This window comes from Patiria miniata, unplaced genomic scaffold (assembly GCF_015706575.1).
Source record: "Patiria miniata isolate m_02_andy unplaced genomic scaffold, ASM1570657v1 HiC_scaffold_13, whole genome shotgun sequence".
Lineage (NCBI taxonomy): Eukaryota > Metazoa > Echinodermata > Asteroidea > Valvatida > Asterinidae > Patiria > Patiria miniata.
In genome coordinates, this window is record NW_024037051.1 from 4238367 (window position 1) to 4259613 (window position 21247).

The 21247-nt window shown below is 42.7% G+C and overlaps 1 protein-coding gene across 1 annotated transcript in view; it reads right to left on the bottom strand.

Annotated features, from left to right (window-relative positions):
- Nucleotides 1-16012, bottom strand: part of LOC119720363 (visual system homeobox 2-like) — a 30151-nt gene extending 14139 nt beyond the window's left edge. Inside the window, exons 1-2 of the mRNA XM_038190022.1 lie at nt 14318-16012; nt 188-323 (exon numbers count right to left, since the gene is read on the bottom strand). Of these exons, the coding sequence (XP_038045950.1) occupies nt 188-323; nt 14318-14570 (389 nt within the window). The 5' untranslated portion in view covers nt 14571-16012. The remainder of the gene's footprint in view (nt 1-187; nt 324-14317) is intronic.
- Between the last annotated feature and the right edge of the window lie 5235 nt (nt 16013-21247).

The window sequence follows — 21247 nt, forward strand, 5'->3', positions numbered from 1 at the left end:
CGACCAGCACGTAGAAACTTTATTGTGTTAGTTTTAATGTCGTTATTATGATAACACGACCTAATTTTGTAAACATTTGTATGTCATTTTTAAGATTGTTACAATGAAAATTAATGATGCTACAATGTTAGATGCAGGAATTCCCCTATCAATTACAACAAGTCATTTACAGCAAGGTTTTAGTCACCTGTGTCTTCGTTTCTTGCGCTTCTTTTTGCCGCCGCCGGCGGATAGCAGCGGCGAGTGCTGGCTAGAAGGCGGTGTCTGACTGCGCAGAAGCCCGCTGCTTCCTCCCTGACTCTCCTCTCCGCTCTCGCAAATTTCTGGGGGAAAATCAAAATACCAGATTTTTGTTTTTATAAAATGGTCGAGTTTCAATGTTTGTTGCTAATTTTGTACACATTTTAAAGGTAATGATGAAACATGCTCATATACCAAACAAAATGATCGTTTCTTTAGAAATATAATAATAATATGGTGCTTATTAGCGCTTTATACCAAAGGTCTCAAAGCGCTTCACACTTATTACCCCTGTTCATCAGGCCATGAGACCAGTTTCTGCAGCAGCTCGAGATCAGCACATTCTGGTCTCTACCCTCACAGGAACCCAGTTATACTCCTGGGTGGAGAGAGGCAATTGTAGTAAAGTGTCGTGCCCAAGAACACAAGCACCATGTTCCCCGTCAGTTGGGTTGGGTAAGCATTTGACCACCAGTCAATGCGCAAACTTTATGTAGAGATATTTTCAATGATCTACATTTTGCGGGAAATATTTTGTCCACGAATGCCCCACATCCTTTAAAGTAAGTGCGTGAAGCATGGAGCTATAAAACACATGTGTCTATAGCTCCATGCGTGAAGTGACATCAAAGCAACGTTACCCTCAGAATTAAAGAAAACCACGAACATTTATGGTTCATAAGTGAAAAGGGTAGGTAGGCTAATGAAATTTAAACCAATCGTTGTCTCGTCGTTTTCATAAAGTTCATTGGTATGGATTTTTGCAGAAAATGAAATGGTTTATTATAAAACTCAAAAGGAAAGAAATTTTATAAAGAAAACGTAAAAAGAACGTGTATTTTGTATGCATATTCGCCGTGAACAAGACTAAAAGCCACTCAAGGTGCAGGGTTACAAGAGAAATAAAAGAAGAGTAGGCACTCAGGAAAACTGAAGGTAGGAATCGACGTTCTTCTTGAAACAGGAGAGATCATAGGTTGGAGGGAAACAAGCACCAGGCAGAGAATTCTAAACAGATGCAGCACATGGGAAAAAGCTATTGGAATATCCTTTTGTTCTACATCTATACTGCAACAGTATATGGATGAGAACAGACCGAACGCCCAATTATTCTCTCAAATACTCTGATTGGAGGAACACCAGGTTATACGTTTTCCTTGTGTAATCCTTCGTTGTGACGTTGTTGTCCAACGTGCGTAAGCAAGGTAATTAGGCAATACAATTGATTACATTAATGACGCAGATTTTTTCCTTCATGGAGTGAAGCCTTTTTTTCGCCGTCAGTATAACGAGTGGGAATGAAAAGCTTCTCATTGCATTAATTTGCGTGTTTGTTGTCCTTTGTTTATTTTTTAATGATTTTGTTTAGTACGTCAGATGATCAACGATCGTGAATAATTGCGAACAAGGCTGGCGTAAAACGCTTCATGGATCACTAATGAAATTTCATTGAAATATACTAATCATTCGTCGTTTCCCCTTGCGCGCTTGCTCTGTCTCTTCATATTTTCAACATCCAAAAATATGGACATAACACCGACATTTTGTACAAATAATAATTGTTATTATACAGTAACGATCGTTCGGGGCAAAAAGAAGGGATGAAATAACGTGTTTTTCGTGTGTGAGAAGAACTCAAGTGATTTTGTTTGGTTCGCTTTCTCTACAGGGTGAGTAAAAAAAAAACCCGAAACCCAAATGTCAGTACTATTGGCTAGTGAAGTTCTGCATGTAGCACTTTCAAAATCTAGGATATAAAAGCCCAATTCGTAAACTCTGTTGTAGTACAAGAAACATTCAACTCACTCACGTACTTTTCAAGTTACGGAATTTTAAACACAACCACCGTTTTAAGGTTCTGTCCACGGATCACCAAAAAAATCAGTGTTCTTTCAGCAAAACGAAAAAACCACACATAGGGATGTGTGGGAATTGTTGTCTTTTTGCTGAAAGAACGCACACCTTTTTTGGTGAACTGTGGACCGAACTTTAAAACGGTGGTTGTGTTTAAAAAGTACGAGTGATTTGAATGATTTTTGTACTAAAAGAAAGCTTATGAATGGGACTTTCATATCCTAGATTTTCTAAACGCTACATGAAGAACTTCACTGAATATCTCTTATGCATGTATACAAACATTATTCTTTTGGATAATCTTTTCTTACTGTAGTTGTAGCGTGAACATTCAGCGCTCGTCTGGCTTTGTGACGCACATGCGTCCATGAGAACAAAATGTTCTTTCGACGACAGAGGGCGCTGGAGGTATTCTCTGCCTATCCGACCCGCCCCGAGAATTATATAAAAACAAAATAAATCAAATTGAAGTCGATGCAAAAGTCTTGTCATGTCCTGAAATAAAGGCGTCGTAAACTCCACATTTTCCCTGGCAGGAAGATGGAATGGGGCCAAACATCCTTTGAAAATAAAAACTAATAAAGAAAACAGATGGAATGCAATTATTGCAATTCATTTGGGCAAATTTTGCAGGGAGCGGCTTTTAAGAGGAAGAAGGGCGCGGATAGCTCGACCCTGAACAAGACAGCATTAAGAATAGACCTGCGGAGGAGAATATGGGGCGGCAGACCTATTTCCCCTGGAATGTTTCTCCGTGTTATCAAGTTAAGCCATTCAGGCCGGCAGAAAAGGAGGTTATGCCATAGCAAATGCTACCAAGTGTTTTGTTATCATTATCTAAGTAAGGCGCTTGGGACAATGCGTTTCCAGTCGCGCGCTGGGATTGTTCAAAACACCAAGCGTCAACTGGTGCCGGACATTGTTGCCGACTCAATAAATCAATTTTCCAAAACCCAACTTTTGATAATAAAAAAACCGAATTAGTCAACCCAAGCACTGCTTTCCAAGACAGGAGCTCAATCCCCATCCTCTCTCAGAACCACTTTTCGGAATTTATGAACGAAATAATTTCTGAGATGTTTTCGTTCTCACGTGACCTATGGCCTTTGTCCCTAATACCGACATAATGAAGCAGTGCAGAGGTTATCTGTACTTTTCTACTCGGTTTCAGGACGCATCCGCACCATTATTCAGGCGTTGGTGTTATTAGAAGGGCAAGCTTCAAATTCAAACCCTAAGCGGACCTCTAATATTTTTATCTTCGGGTCGCTGACTTCGTCCCTCCACTGCAACCGTCGTACGTGTGCCGTTTCCGTGATCGGGTTAAATGCAGCAGCAGAGAGCTATACCATCCCATGGGCCCGTTACCTTGTGGTCCAGTCCGATGGAATGGGAAGGTACGATAATGGCCGGGGACGTTACCCACTGGTCTATTTCACATAAATAGACTAGTGGAGTATTTAGTTCACGGCGAGGGTGTTGAATGATTTTTTTTTCTCTCAATTATTCGTTAAGAATATTTTAAGCAGGTTGGATTGGGATGCAAGCAGTAATTAGCGTACGGCTTTTGTCCTCTTCTTCTATTTCTTCTTCCTCTTTTTTTAAGAATAGGTAAAACATGCAGGAAAAGTTAAACATGATATTCTTAATTTCTCGCACAAGAAAAAATTGGGTCAAGAAAAAAGATGCCGCTGAAAAAATGGATCGAGAACTTCATGCTGACCCGGGCCAAGACGTGACACGGAGACTATACTCTCATATAAGGAATTGAGAGGCAACCAAATGCACTGCAAACGAGCAAAAACCCTCACTGCGGGAAACACCAAGAATACAAACAGTTAATAAAAATTCCTCAGAACACTATATGGAATTAGACAATTTAACTGATTGTCCTTTTTACTTCTTACTCATCAATACTTCTTAAAAGATGCAACTTGCTGTAGGCCAGTCCATATGCATCTGCAGTCCAGCCATGGGCGGATCCAGGGGGCCGGGGGCAACGGGGGCCATGGCCCCCCAAAAACGAACCCTTTTTTATTAAGTGACGTCGCAATAAAGGCAGGCACTGCGTACACCACCATCTTTTCTTCAAAAAAAAATGGTTAAAGTGATCAGAAATTGCCTCAGATCGCACCACAAAGCATCTAGAATCCAAAATAATTCGGGGCCCTCAAGCGGGCCCTGAACCCCTCGCCGTAAAATTTTTGGGCCCACTTTTTGGGGGACCAAAATTATTTTTGCCCCCCCCCCAAAAAAAAGAAATTGTGTTCTGGGTCCGCCCTTGAGTCCAGTGTATCTTCTTGTGTATCTTCAAAGGGGGAATAATCACTTTTACGTCAGAATGTGAGTTCGAAAAATTGAAAGTTTGCAAGAACGGCACGTTTGTATTTTCAGTTGGCGGCTGTTATTGTTAAGACGTGTGAACATCTGAACATTTATTTCACGTTGGTAAAGATACACTGTAGGTTAACTGTGTGCCGGACACAAGACGAAAAAAATGCTGCAAGTCGCGGCTTAGCACAGGAAATGCACGGAGGCGATATCGGGAAAATTGTATAGACTATCCCGGGAGAAGATGCAGAACAATTCCAAGAGGTTTGGGGTTTTTTTGCACGAAAACCACAAGCGATTATTCCTGCCATGGCATATCCTTTTCCTTCTCCAATTTCCGTTGGGAACGTTAACAAGAAAATGACAATCAAATTTATAGGTCTCGTCAATCATATTTCTGGAAGCACGCTTGACCATCCAGGCGGTAAATAGCATGCAGTACGGCGGTCTGTCCACCAAGCACGTATAAATGGCGCACACCCACAATACAAGCCCCAAGTCTACCTTTTTTTAGCAGCCTGCTTCTCGGGTGAATCCGAGCAGAAACGATATGGTTACAGGAGAATGCAATCTCTGCTCGTGTATCAACTCCCCGTGCCCCATTGACCCAAGCAGGGTTTGCATTGTGTAGAGTTTACCGCTCTGACAGAGGCTTCGGATCTTTAAAAGGGAGACGAAATCATGAATGTATGGTAGGTCTGATACTTGGTTGAGTATTGGGCATGTATGCCGAACCCCTTCCTCCCCTAACACCACTCGACCACTTGGCCTTGTCATCGCCTGACCTTCGTCCCCGAGTCGGCGCGCGTTCATTAGCACATTTCTCGCCAAGTGTAAAGCTCTTTGTCACGTCGGTCAAGAGCAAGTCAGACATGTTTCAATCACAATATCTTCGCGTAATACTTTATTTGCGTTTTTTCTCATCCTGCCATCACTACGGCGGGCAAAAAAACCTCAAGGACTGCTGATTTCATTTTTGCTTTCACGTCTCGCGCCCATTCGGCGAGTACATGCATTATTTCATAGCTCCCACTTTGCTCTCCCTCTCTCCCTCGCCGTCTCTTTTAGCCGTTTATTTTCCCACAAAAGCGGTCGACCTTGCCAGATCTTTACCTAGGCTCTTTTCTCCTAGACGGTCACAGCCTGCTAATTGCTCGTTACAATAATGCGGAGAATGGCTGTTTCCCTAAAATTCCCCCCTCCATAATGTGTAATTCGTTCCCCTTAAATTCTCGCAAACCTGCTAACTCGATAACGCGGACCGGAGCACTCAAGCTATTCACGAAGTCGTCACTCTTCCCAAATGGACAAGAAAGGTATTTCTATTTTGTTTTGTTTCAGAGATGGACATCTTGGCGTCTTTTTTTTTCCTACTACAGTTCTTTAGACGACAAAGAATGCATTAAACATCACTAATTGCAAACGCCAAAAGGCCATAAACACAAAAGACCACTTGCAATTCCATTACAGAAACCTGCCGTGAAAAAGACACTTATACTATAACTTCCTATGCATCTCTGCCCACTTCGACGCTGGAAATTTTTAATTACCGACACCTTACTGTCACTCCAGATTGGTCAGAAGTTTGGCTTGAATAGAGAAGTTCCCGGTATGCTTGTTGGATTGTTCCCAGTATTTAATAAGACAGCAGTTCTGTCACTGCGTTGATGTCCACGTTGTGAGAATAACGAATGGAATGTTGAGAAGTAACCATTCACCACACATCCCAACACTGATGTCACATTGACGTCACAACAGCTCAAATTCAAGACAGAGTCTGTTAGGAACACAATAAGGAAATTATATTCAGTCGCTATGGCCCTGAGACCAGTACAGCACTCCCGGTTCATAATGATAGTGCACTTGGCTAATTTTTAAGAGATGTCTCACGTTTCCTGCCCTGGGCCCTGTAACAGGCTAATCCCATGTGTGATGTTGTTACACTCCTGATTAAGATGTGTCCATCACACCACCCCCATCACTTAGTCTCCTTGTGCTCCTGTGAAGAAAAAAAAATGAGGTTTTGCAAGTTGCAAAGGAAAGATGCACAACTAGCGTTGGATATGGTTTCCCGCGCGCGCGAAAACAAACATCTGCGGGCTGGGCTAATTCGATCAAGTTAGGGAATCAATAGCCTTGTTCACAAGCAAGAACGGTGTAAGAAACGGCCAGTAAACTAGCCTTTTTAGTTCTAGCAAGTTGACCTGTGAAATTGAATTTACCAGGGTTTTCTCTCTCGGGCTGGCTCCACGGAAATTGTCTAACGGGATCTGCGCGCAATCAACGTAATTGAATTTTTGGCGCGCTCGCACACACTCCGATCTACAGGCTGCACTCCAACCCGCGCGAGTTTCCCGGCCCCTAACAGAGTCATAATTAAACTAATCTCAATATTACCGCTGGCTGGGAAATTTGATTTTGTGGGCGGGCAAGGATGTGTAATAATTGGTAAGTGAAAGTGGCCCTCCCGATCCGGTGTCTGGGCCCTTTTTGGATTGGGAACACTTGGCCGATTAATCGAGTCAACACGTTGAAGAGATTGCTAGCTGTGTGTGTGTGTGTCCTGTTCAAAATGGGGAGGGCCCGGCATTACTTATACAAACCGTTGTCGCGCGTCTACTACCGAACTACAGCACTCATTAAGTGCACTAACTTGATTAGTATTACACGGATCAATGGTTCACACCCACTCTAGCTCAGTCACCAATCTTCGTTGATAAGCTAGTGAAAAGTGAACCGTCTCTAATCAATAATTATTGTTCCAGAAAATGGGTTTATAAGATGTATACCACCATCGCATCAAAGGAAAAAACGTGCCTTCTCCGGTACACAATCATGCAAACACTTGTACAGCGGCAATCGATCAGATAACTGTAGGCGCAGCATCAAGCCGTGCTGTTAATTATTCGCCATCTACCCGTGGACGGTAATGGCGGCACCTAATCAACAGATATGCCTAATGCATGCTCACTTTACAGCGTAAAGGAGGCAGGCGGCCAATCTTGCATTATGGCCACTTGACTCCAAGCGGGGAAGTTGTATATGCTCGCGCCGTGTTGTGCACCGCTGGCTGCACCGCGCGATACTCGGCCATCCAGCGCCCCACGGCCTGCCCGCCGCGCGCTCACAGGCAGACACTTTACGGAATTGAAACATGTAAGCGTAATTTGATTCGCTTCGATCCGCCGCGTTATTGAATTAACACGCCGTGAAAGGCTCCTGAATAACCGGCGAACCAATCGGTGCGAAATTAATTCCAAATCCGATCGTGTGCTAGCACGCAATTCGCGATTCTAATCCATGTTACGACAGGGATTTCACTGGCCAGTATGTACGCGGAGAAATTACTGGAGGAGAGGGCATCATAGTGCACTGGTAAGTCACTCTGGTACATGGGTGGACCACAAATCTCGACAGAGTTTGCTCCATTCCGTTCACGCCTGAGCTGTCCCGATGGTGCCTCCGTCCACCCGCCACCTCTAACTGCCTCCATCTTGGAATCGATATCTGCTCAAATTAACGCGCGGATTTCCCTTGTAGTTTTTGCGTGAACCATAACTTGATAAGGTAATCATACGCAACAACTCCCTTGCTTCCCGCCTGGAGCTGTGAACGGGATAGATTGACTCGCGCTCCCATGAACCTTTCGCCCCTCTGAACCAGACATCGTGCATACATACAGCCAGGCCCGTGAGAGTGTTTAAAGGACTACCTATAAAAATGCAAATATGACTCACTTTGATATGTCTGAGCTGCACATATCCGCCCCCTGCAGCCGAATGATTTTAACCCTCGCTTTCTGAGTGATGATATTGAGTTTCATCGTTGGCAAAGTTGCTATCACGTAATCAGTTTCTGTGCTATATAGCACGTGGTTGGCACGATGCGGCAGGGCAATGGAACGCTGGATAAAGTAGCATGATTTGGCTGATTGACGCACCCAGGGTCTCAAGCATGATCTCACTCTAGGCGGGAAAGATTATACGCCACACAGGTTACTCGCTAATACATTTCCCTATCGTAAGAAGAATGTAACCGGTCGTAAGAACATATACGTAATGTGCATACCAAAATCCGTGTTCATTGCTACGTCTCAAGTACAGTACCATGAAGATGGAAAAACCCCGAAACATCTCGTTTTGTAACTTCCGAAAAAGCCATTTATTCTTATGGGAAAAAATCGATTCTACAATATAAATCAGTGCAGCGCGATTTTCGCAAGAAACGTAATAACAGTATCGGGTCTGTGAGTGACTGAGTTCTTTTAGTTCTCAGTTTATCCATGGCTTATCTGATAATTCGAATGGGAGTAATAATTCCGAGCATCGCTTAGGTCGAAAGACTTCCACAGACAGAGGTAATCATCAACTATACTCAAATCTTCATGGCATGCATGACCTACATTGGCATCGCAATTAATAGGTTTGAAATTTAGGGCGATGCGTATGTTGGTGGGATGCATTTTTCCAAGATGAGGTGGGATTGGTGATGCCTTGTAAACCCACTGGCGGATCGAGGGGCCATTGGGCCGCCACCCCCCCCCCCCCCACACACACACACACCCTCGGCAAAAACACCGATTTCTTGTGTTAATAATTAAACCAGGGAATCAGACGATTGTTTTTAAACCCTTGTCTCATTTTGGCTCAAGCAAAACAAAGTTTACAAATTACAAATCGGGATCCACCGGTAGACAAACCAAGCATCTGAAAGCTATCCCGTCTCAACAATTTGCTTAATAGTTGTCGTGGGAAAGCAATACCCAATCATGACTTAACCCCACCTTATGTTTATGCTAAAGTAATGATATTGAAGGGCAGGGGTGTCACACCCATTCCCTTATATGTCCATAGTCTTCTTTGAAAAGATACACGCATCTGAAATAATTCACCGAGCTGGAGGTATATTAAAGAACACAAGAAATCTTAAAATAATTGCTTAATATCGTACACAAATTCTGGCATCGAAATACGTAATAACATAAAAAAAATCCCTTAATATACCGTGCTTTATTAAAGAAGGATTGATGATGTGCAAATTAACTTCGCATTTTTCAGTTTTATTCGTGCGCGTGTATATAAGAAAAATTCAAAAAATGCAATTTAAGACTGAAACACCCACACACTGAAAATACCACCTTTAACCTGATACATTTTACCTTTACCGTTTATGTTTACCTTTTAACTTTCCAATTATTTTTTTCGAATGAAACAGTTTACAGTTATGAATCATTCGGTACAAAGTTAGCAATGCGATTCTAATTTACGCAGTGGTCTATACGCTTTTTTTTCTCGATATAACGGTCGTTGTTGCGTTACTTTTAAAAATTGGGGACAAACCTGCACAAGACAAATTAATTTGAACTTAAGGCTCCATAAGTTGAAGAACGAAGTAATCATTTATGTAAAACTTCGGGGGGGGGGGACTAAAAGGAAGAGAGTGTCCACCAATGATGAATGACCTCTCACAAATCTCAGATTTATTATTAGCATAGCTCGTCAAAGAATAAGTACATCACATGGACTGAAGGAATGGCCGCGCTGAGTCGGTCATGTTAAACCAATAGTCCTCCCTTAACCTGCCTGTGGTAGGTTAAAGGTGTTGACCGCACGGCATGCTCTTCGTGTGTCGTCGTGTGTGCTTATTAATGCGATCACTTTAGCCAGCTTTTCCTTCGGGCGGAGGAAGGGGGGAGTTGCGCGCGCGGTTATTTGTAAATCCATTCACACTTTGGTGGGAAAGCCTTATCGTTACACATTACAAGAAAGTACCCTACAACTTGTCAAGGCGAAAGAAAGCTTCTCATTTATTTGCGTGTCTGACATAATGTTTTTTCAACAACAACGTTTGAACAGCTGGGTCGATCGGTAAAATACACAATTATTCAATGATCGTTGATATGACGGGAGCGAGATGATTGGGAAACACTACAGCGATGAAGCTATATGTAATTTATGCAATGAAAGTAAATCATATATATCGTAAATCCTACATATCGTGAATTGGTGTATGCGTGCTTTTTGGGTGTGGCACTTTGAAAACTAGATTTTCAAATTGACTTGATAATTTTCCACCATTAGTTATAAGGATTCCAACGAGACATCGCACGAAAAGATCGGCCCATGACAAGTATTCAATTAATTAATGTCAACTTTTGAATTAAGAGCGGGACGCGCCTAATTTGTTCTGAATAGTGTGCGCAAATTCTGAACTGGAGCTCGCCATTTACAACCAATTTTTAAAACTGTATGAGGGCCTGCAAAAACAAACAAGTAAATGTATTTGTTTACAAGACATTATATTACTTTATATTTTTTTCGGAAAAGAAAATGTTGAAAAAGCACGTATATAGGCCTACCTCAGGTAAACTGTTCTTAATAAAGCATGGAGGCATTAAATCCACCAAAATGAACAACTATAAACCTTGATTGTTTTAATAATCAAAACGTTGTTAAAAGACAAATCGGAAACACTCCCAACTTTTACCGCGAATAAGAAAAAATTAACATGTCCAAACATCATGGCATCCATAAAAACTGAGACCAATTTTAATCACGCTTCACGTAATTATTACAGTTTTGACCACTATTCGCATGAAGAAAACAACTTCAGAGTTTTATATCAATTTATAATTTTAACTACAGTACGGCCTAAAATCCGTTTTGGTTCATTTTTGCGAGGTGCATTGACACGTTTTCGTGAAATACCCTGCCTCACGTTGAAAAATAGAATGTGTGAACGCTTACAGTGTCATCCAAAAAATGCTGACATTTTAACGATCGTCTTTTGCAGCGGCGTACAGAAAAACACGGAACCATTTTAAGCGTCTGTCACCATACATCAGGGGCCAATTTCATAGAGCTGCTTAAGCACAAAATTTGCTTAAGCACAAAACGTCTTGCTTAATAAAATCAGGTTACCAGCCAAAACTCCATGCGATTGTTATGCTAAGTAAACAACAGCTAAATACCAGTCACAAGCTATGTACATCACATGGAGTTTTGGCCGGTAACCTAATTTTACTAAGCAATGTTTTTTCGTGCTTAAGCAAATTTTCTGCTTAAGCAGCTCTATGAAATTGGGCCCAGGTAGGCTAATATACTTCACACTAGAGCGGTAATCTCCGTACGTGGTCATGCACACTAGCAAACAGGATTAGCCGTTTTACCGACACCCAAAAGTGTCCAATCTCACACGGTTGGTGTTTACTCACAATTAGCGATAGTGTCACACCTAAGGGGTCGGGGTCTATAAAGTGTCCGCCAAAAAAAAAAAAAAAAAAAAAATAGGGAAGTACCTTGATGTTTGACAAACCAATTTAGCTTCTTTACTAGTTTGTTCATAGCAGAGATTTGAAACAATTTCATGCCGGGCACTTGGTGTAGAAACTTTGTGTCAGCACACGGGGAACACAATCGTGCACGCACATACCTGATTGGGAACCAAATCAAATGTTCACGGAAAAATATCCCAGAGAAAAGTGTTGTTCAGTATTAAGTACACCGTGTTCGGGATTTTTTAGCATCGCAATTTTGTATAGCATTTGCCGGCCGCTAGGCCCTATCGATCCACATTTAACACAGGAAAAAGCTTTACTCGTAGGCCTTCCTCAAATTTTAATAGCAAAATGTTTGTGAGTCTAGCTGATGGTACAAATCACTAGATGTATGCACTTTGAGACAGAATAATACATGTCTTATTTCTATCCTTGATGATAATCACATACAACTTAATTTCTGAGATTGGAGGAATGTCCATCTCGACTTTATATTTGGAATGATTTCTACTATTTTTGGATCCATGAAGTTTAAGCATTTTAACATTTTTTTTCAATGGATCCTGAAGCAATCGGTTAGATCACGATTTATCGTGAAAACAGAAACAAAAAGTTTCTCCAATAGGCGTGATGATGTTATAATGAATCAAATGTCCGATTGTTTTCCATGCAGTGCGAGGTAAATCCTGATTACCACGTCGTTAATTATAACTGATAATAAGGATCATTTAGCTCAAGAAATAATTTTGATATAAACCCTGTGCAAGTTTTCGTCCAATTTGTACATTTGTATATGTCTTTTTCTGGGCCACCGTTTGCTGAGAGCGATTACTTCTCCTTTCCACTGATTAAAACTTTTTGAGCAAATATGAACCATCTGTTGGAGGCAGAGATTGCACGCAGTTCTCCCATCTAAAACGCACCAGCGTTTACAGAGTGCATGTATTGACAACTAAGCGAACAGCGACCGCTATACCAATCAACTGATTGAAAAATAAGCTATTGTTCACCGCCCCACGTTGGGGTGATTGCGAACGGCCTCCAGAGAATAGGACGATGACACGCGTACTTTAATTAAACATTTTCCCCCCATTTATGCACATTCCTATTCACACAAATCGAGATCCGAAATGCTCTGGAAAACATGTAGTGATGTCAACAGAGCGACAAAGGTGGATATTGTCTCTGTGGTGTTGTCTGCTTTCCAAAAGGGAAGCCTTTAATAATTCCTCTCCAAGTTTCTTTGCCGTGGTACGAGTTCCGGACGAATACACTGTGCGGTTATTGTCGGGGCTCGTCGGGGGGTTCGCGCCGCGTACACGGTACGATAAATTAGCACCCAATTGAAGACGGGAAAAGAAACATGTTCTTGATTGTAACGGGGATTTTTCCTTTCTTGTCTCCCATTCATTCCCGGGACACGACACCCAGTGTCGCCTCAAAGAGCCGGACAACGAGTCGGAAACGCTGAGAAGGAAATCGGCGGATGTTGGCGAGATTGTGGAGGCGGGTGGGCCTTTCTAGCGGGCTCAAAGGCGCGCAGTGTGGGGCACATTGTTGTCAGTTCTGTTACCGTTGCTCTGTGATCTCATCTGACTGACGTGTCCACTCAGTCAAGTTTCATTTGTTGCCCACTTGGTGTCTCTTTTTTTAAATGACAGCTTCCAGGGTAAAATATTAAAATACTAAACATGCTTGACTCTTCGGAAATACTTGGAGTTTTTTGTTTTACCAATGATTCGATTTTTTTTGGGGGGGGGGAGTGGTTGAGTGGGCCTTACAAGTTGGGTGAAAACATTCAATAATCAAGATCGTCTGGGTCAACGTTTGTATTGAAAGCTCGAAGAAAACTGTCATCTTTTTTATAATAGGCCTGCCCCATCTGCATTGGAGACGTTGCATAAAATCATTACGAGTAGCAATAAGATAACAACCCCGATTTGAAGGCTTTAAAGATAGCATGAAGTGAAAGATGGTTTCAATTCAGATTTCTGGTAATACACATGAGAATTCAGAGAATTATGAGCATGGTATGAGACTGTAAAGAGGAAACGTGAAACAACAAAAAATGGCAACAGAGTTATTTCCAACCATTTTTGCATATTTTTATTCACTCAATGTTTCCTAGTTTATTATGGTGTTTAATGATGATTACTAGTTTTATCGTTGTAACTTTTTTAACCAATAGGCATTGTGCAACTTCGAGTAATCACTTCGGAACTTTTAACGCATTAAGCAAGTCTTGTTGATCAGTGAAATTTTTTTTGTTCTAAAGAAATATTTGTTTTTCAGATATTTTTTTTTACATGTTTGCAAAGTCCCAAATGTCACTTCCTTACTTGTATCCGGTATCGGATTCAACCAAATGCCGAAATATCTGTGTCGCCGTCGTGAGCGTTACCGAAGTCGTATTTTTTGCATAGGCCCTAGGCCTATAGGCCTACTTTATAAATACGAGCAAATACATTCAATAAGTTTTGACGGCGCAGTTTGCAACTGTGGAATCCAGTTGTATTAGAATCGCGAACTTTTATCGAAAGGGAATTAGTTTTTGTTATCTGTCACAATGCATTGTCAGTCTCACGCCTAATGTTTCCCCTATTTTATAAAGCTCACCTGTTATCGGATGTCGCTCCTCGGTACGTGAGGGTGGCGATAGAGACGGTGGTTGGGGCAAGGTGGCTGCTGTCACCAGTCGGTTGTGCATTGCCAGTGCCAAAGTGGCCGGCTCGAACATGGGCGGCTTGGCGAAGTACAAGGAGGCCGGGTGGAATCCAGGCAGAGCAGCCATGGCGTGGAGATGATGGGTCCGCATGATGTGAGCAGCCCGTAGAGAGTCGTGCCCGACCGCCGTGGCTGGGTCACACATGATGGTGGGGTCGGTGGCGGTCCCGGTCCGGCCCAGCCCGAGCAGCTCGTGTATGGCGAAGGGGAGCGCTGGGCCGGCGAGGAGACCAGGGATGAAGCCACCGACGACGAGGCCACCACCAGCGGTCTTGGAGCCGAGATGTGTCCGTGCAAGTCCCCATGCCCGATGGGTATCGTCTCGCCCGTCATCTTGGATTCCACGAGATTTTACTGCAAGCTGATGATACGATAGTAAATCCCTGTTCAAAAACTGAGTCGTTGTCTCTCGAAGGGAAAAACAATCGAGGAGTTTACTGAAATTCTAGCTGTACGGTTGTACGGAAGATGAAACGACCTAGTCCGGAGATAGCACGTGAAGATAAACTTCGGCAAGCCCTCAGCTGTACACCGTGTGCAACCGCAAACAACATTTGGTCCTTATCACTGCCCGCTTCACAGTCAAGACTCTAGGGCTTTTGGGTGAACTTAGCTCACGCGGCCTGCGCCAGTTGCCCGTTTTCTCCTTTCCAGATCCAGCAGCCCTGCCGATCAGTTGGTACACGCTTTATATACGTGATGAATTGTGTATCATGTTATAATCACCTACAGCCTGTGTAATTAGCCATTGTTTAACGAGCAAACCTCGCCAAGTCCCCGCCAATATCATCATCATAATCATGATCGTGATCATCATGGGTCCCGTCGTTCATCACGGATGCAACACACGGAATGCCATCAGTGAGGAGGAGCTGTCAATCACGACGGGCCAAATCGCTGCCTCTGCAGGGGACCCTTGCCACATTGATGACGGAGACCGTTGATTGGTTAATTAATTAGAGAAGACCCGAGCCCCCGTCTAAGCTTACCGCCGTGTAGTTATCTGCAGACGGGTTAGCGAGCCTCGTCTGTGATTTGACGGCATTCTCATGAATAATGTCGGCTTTTTTTAGTGGGGGTGTGTTCGTTTGTTCATTTTTAATAAACTCTGTGGTTTTACGGTCTTTTGAAATGTGCATAGGCCTACCATGATAGCCACGATCCACGCACTAACTGTCACTGCCAACGTTCAATGGCATTGTTAGCTTCATTAATTTACTTGAAGTCTCCCTTGTCATCATCATTGTCACTGTCGCCGTCATCGTCATTCTCATCACGGTTAGCATTAGTTATGGAGTTTTTTCATATGCATGTATAGATCCATGCCTACATCAAGAAGCATGCATTCGTTGTCATTTAATGTCGTCTTCATTTTTCGCCCAGTCTGTTAATTCTCTTAGGCCTATTCATAGTTCCGCCCATTCCCAACCCCGTCTTTAGATGACCACACCCACTTGAAAGTGTCATTGCCAATGACATTTCAGTAGTTAAGTAATACATAGTTCATTGCCACTTCTGCATTGTTTGCGTGTAAAGTCAGCCCAAAACAATCAGAAAAGTCACGTTCGGCCTTCAACGTCCACTAACGAGCCACGCGCTGCAGATTAAGTATATCAAACAGCATTGTACTCTAAAAGAATGAGCAGTTTAGTCAACCAATAAGCGTTGCGTATAACTGTCACCCATAACTAGTAGCAGCAAATCACAATCACTGTCCAAGTCACGCAAAAAAATGTTTATGCACTTATCGCGTCGACGGCCGTTTCATGTCTCACGCCGCAGAAACAGTCGTCGTTGGTCATTCAAGCTGACCTAGGGAATGCCGGAGCAAATTTAATTGAGCTGCTGAGCATGGAAAATGTCTGCTGAACGAAAGCATGTCGTGTCAGAAAATCTCTTGCGAACTTTATTGTCTGTGACTGGTTTGAAGGTGATTATTATTATTTATTTTTTTTATTTTTTTTTTTAGCTTAATAGCTCAAGTCTCTCATGAGTCCCGGTTTTTTTTTTAGTTTACTGTGCATTTATTTTACTTGTTTTTTGAGAGGCCAAATGAAACCACGGATTCCTGCCCTCTATCCTGAAAGGTCTGCCGAAAGCCTCAAGAAACCTATCTATCAGGACACTGTCATTTTAAGAGATATGAAGAAATCCATGCACTTGATCAAGCAGGGGCTGCAAACTTATTTTGTCCACGATTTCTTTCTAACAAAAAGAAATTACATGGTGGTGACATTTGCGGTCCTCCGAAGTACCCTTACAAACTAAATTTACGCCTATACGCGCGTAGCAAAAAGGAGGATAGGCTTATGGTTTCTCAAAGATTGATAAAGTGACATAGTAGGACAGATATGTGACCAGGGGGTGGTAACTGATCGGGGGGGGGGGGAGTTTCCCTTATACTCAATAAATAGAGCGAGTTGTATTTTTGGAATGGATTCCGTTTCTGAATTTTGATTTGTATTTTTTTAGTGGTAAATAATTCCAAGAAAATGCAGGAAAGCAAAAGATTCTTGACAGAGGAAATGAGACTAAGAAAGTGATATTAGAGATCGAGCGTGTTGATGAAGCTATTGAAAAGACTATGGGTTGTAGGATGGTGGGAAGAACGATTGTGGTAGAGATTTCCACAATTCGGATGAGCGGACAATGAAGGATGATGTGTGGGATACAGTGCGAGACCTAGGTATTGAGACTGTGAAAGGATGAGCATTGGTGGTAGATCTCGTATAGAACGAGCATGAGTGTGAACTTTGGGCATGATAGATTTCAGTTCCTGTGAAAATTGACCAAAGTAGTAACAGTCAAAAACTGAAAGGGAAGCAACACAGCGTCGGTGGGCCAGCACAGGCTGGAGTGAGTTGGTGAGGCTGTCATTATTGACAAGACGAATGGTCTGAGACTGATTTTGGTCCAAGACACGGAAGTGGAGTTGGTGGCATCACCCCATATATGACAGCAGTACTTAACTTGGGGACGAATTTGACACTTATAAAGAGTCAGAACATGGAGAGGTGAAATACATTGATGAGCACGGATCAGAAACCCAAGAAACCAAAGTAGTCCTGTGTCGGAATATTATTTTGGGGTCCGCTCATATTAAGTCCGACGCCTCATGAGTCCGAAATTTTGGACTTATGAGGCGTCGGACGTATGAGGCGTCGGACTTATGATACGGCCCCGTTATTTTAATACCACATGTATCGCATCAAGGGTGTGCCAACTCTAAAATCTCAGTCATATCTAAAATCTCAGTCATATCTAAAATCTCAGTCATATCTAAAATCTCAGTCATATCTAATTCATGTCTTAGTCATGTCTAATTCCTCTCAACGATTATGTTAATTTCACTAAAGATCACTTTAATATTGGTTCGAAAGAATTTTCCACATTGAAGAGAACCACTTTCCGTCAACCCATCCACAACTTGAACCTTAATACCATTTTCCATTCGACTCACGTTTAATAAAAAAAAAAGTTCAAAAAACCGATGCCACGTCAACATAGATGTAAAAGTTTTCCGAGTAAGATCCGTGCACAAATAGCATTGTTTTGTAGCAAGTAATGGGGTATAAGCACGTAAAACGGTTGTTTTACCTATTCGACATTTTCCCGGAGTACGCACAAAAATATTGCATCGTAAGAAAACGCTACATACGAGATGAAATAGGTATATTACATCCCAACAGTGACGTTAATGACGCTAATATAATTACGTACGTGACTGTGAAGGATCTTTTACCTCCAAACTTCCACGACTATAAGTAATCAACCCTCATCAAACAGTAATGAGCAAAGAGCAATAATCAGGTAACAGGTATAATGATTGCATTGAGTGTTTTCATATTTCCCTCGCAAGACGCAAAGTTGAGGGAATTTGTTTTCAAAGGTTGACGTAAGCAATGATGATAATTAAAGACAAAATAAAGACATACAAGTTCGATACGACTCTTGCAAAACAAAACGCGTAAACAAGCCTAGATTATAAAATGATAATATGTTGCCTAAGCGCTTCACGATTATTACCCCCTGTTCATTAGGCCACGAGACCACGAGACCGGGGGCACTTGCCTTCAGTGCCCCCCCCCCCCCCGAAAAATGTGTGCACCCCAGGTGCTCCCTCAGAAGTTTAACACTAGTTACGCCACTGGGTGGAGTGGGTTTTTTCCGAGGGGTACTTGTGGGGTACTGTCTCCCTGGGTACCTCATAAATTGGTCTTTGTCTGACCCCACACGGGCAATTTTAAAGATTAGATGAACAACGCAAGTAAACCCACAAACCCCATCCTATATGCGTTTGTTTTTCTTTCTCATTTTATGATGTACTGCAAACTTCTTTTTGTATATTTAAGTATTTTTTTTTTTTAAATACCTGTTGTTGGGCTTCGATCTGCAACCTATGAAGAGTAGCCTTTGGTTTAGGACCTATTTTGGGTTGCTTTCACGCACAAACAGATCCTCCGTGTAAACGGGTCACCGGTCCCAACAGGGTTGATCGTTAATAGCGCGGGAACCAGTCTATTCTACGAAAACTAAATTATTGTCCTGCCGCAAATTTGTCAAACTTTGTAAAGTAATTACATGCATTTTATAATTCAATGTATAGGTCTTGTTTTTTGTCGGTGTCTAATTCTAAGGTGAGTAAGTTTATATTGCTAAAACAAATATTTTAAAACCAACATCTCTACTTCTCGAGGGTAAAACTCGACTTAGCACAGACAGTGCATCTTTAAGATGCCTCATATTCTTCATCGTGAACGGTATCTTGCATTATACAGAGTGCATTTGTGCAGAGCTGATTTAATGATGACTGTGTGCTAGTATGATCAGGCATCCCACGATGAGTTCCGCTCTTTTACCGATAATGAAACAAATCAAAGGCTACGCGAGATGGGAAACACAGGGGCAAACTGAAAGACGAGTGAAAAAATAAGGTCTGTTAATTTCATATCTTGTTTAACAGACCCAGGAAAGCCTCGGGATATTACAAGTCCCCTGGCATAATGGCTAATAAATTACCCACGCCGATATGATTGGAGAAAATCAAGTTATATCCACCTCACACTTTTCCTTGCATTTTGTTCCCTACCGCCCTGGTCCAGTGTATATTCCAATACAAGGGGCGGCCACAAGTGTAAAAAGCGGTCGGCATTTTTCTAAAGTATCTGAGCCTCGACTCTCCAACCCTTCCAGGCGTTGCGGGCCGCCAAGCGTGTCCCTTATTGCCCCCTTGGCAATATGCTTCACACCGTCGCTCCCACTGATTGCCCTTCCCCGCTCCAGCTTTTTCTTCTTCTCAGTTCACCGAAGCCGCACCGTCACACACACGGGCCTACCCTCCCGTATGAGCTTGTTATTCTCGGGGCCCCAGTGCCCCGTCTCTTTAAGTGAATTTGGTGCGGTAAATTGGCCCCGCTAGTGATACGGGGGAAAAAGATGTGGTTTTCTTTTCTTTCTCTTTTTCTTTTCCCGATTCTGTCTCTCGGTGTTCGCCGCCGCGCACGTCTCCATGACAATTCCTCTGATGCCGCGCTGAGTAGAGATGGATTGATGGTTCAGATTGGATGAATGGAACGAGCCAACAACCGCATCAGTTTTCCCGCCGAGGACTGCCCCTCCTTTCCCGCCGTCTCTTCGGCCGGGCATCTCCGCGGTGAGTTGGGCAGTCTCCAAGCGCCAGAGCTCCCCATTCATGCCGATCTCTCGGACTACTCTGGTGCCGGCCCATTTAATCACACTAATGGCCGCTCTGAACCTGTTTGTTGGCCCCGATTGACTCAGAATTACATTTCTATCAGGGCAAGGTGGAAGGAAAGATAGAGAGACGGTACTCTCCTTGTCTCCGCCGTCTCCCCCACACACACACACTCACGGGTTAATCATGCTAATTCGTTTTTTCATCAACTGTGAGAGGCGCGGACATGGTCTGAATTGGCCCGGTCTGCTGCTACACGAGTCTTGATTTCTCAACTTTTCTTTTCATGCCCATGCAGCCCGGGCCAGATTTCACGCTCGGCCAGGCCATTAACTCGGAAGACTGATAAAATACCCTGCATGAATGCTGAAGAACAACTCAAAGCGCTTGGGAGAAGCGAGGAGAAAGAGAGAGATAAAAAACTCAACAGGCATAGGCTATTTCAATTAGTCGATTCCCACCAAAAATGTTCGATTAAACTAATGAGAACGTCGAGCGTCGCTAGATAATTATACACGTGATTCGAAAAGAAAATCACCCTCAGGAAACCAACCTGTTTCGACTGACCTCTTATAGTGAGTACTCGTTAAATAAAGCTACAAGCTGATATTAATGCTTGATTTTCGTTCCTAACACGGAATCACCATAGAGGCTGAGCTGCAGACTCTTTCGAGTCGTTTAACGTACAGGGTAGTAAGGTACGACGATGGTCGCTTTAAAGTTTATTGGAATTTGATGTAATTTGAACTCTGGAAAGTAGTTTAATAACTGAACCTGGATACCCTCACATGGTGATGTAACTGAACAAAGCTTTGCTATCTAGCTCTCTTTATCAACCAAAGTGTTTAGAGGTTGTCTGCTCCGTGTTCTTACGTGACCACCGACCAGACTTCCAGTTTATATAAACCTGCTCTTGTTTAAATATCAGATGTCAGACACAATGTTATTCCTACCTCATTTTCTTCTGGTAAGTAACACTTTTTTATGAATTTAAGCGGCAGGACAAAAACACCGAAGTAATCTACAGAAACAGACTTAAACATTGGCAAACAAGTAAGAAAGCAATAACATAGCCACGCAGATGGGACGAAAGAAAAACTTATATACATCTCAAGACAGTGCTCAAA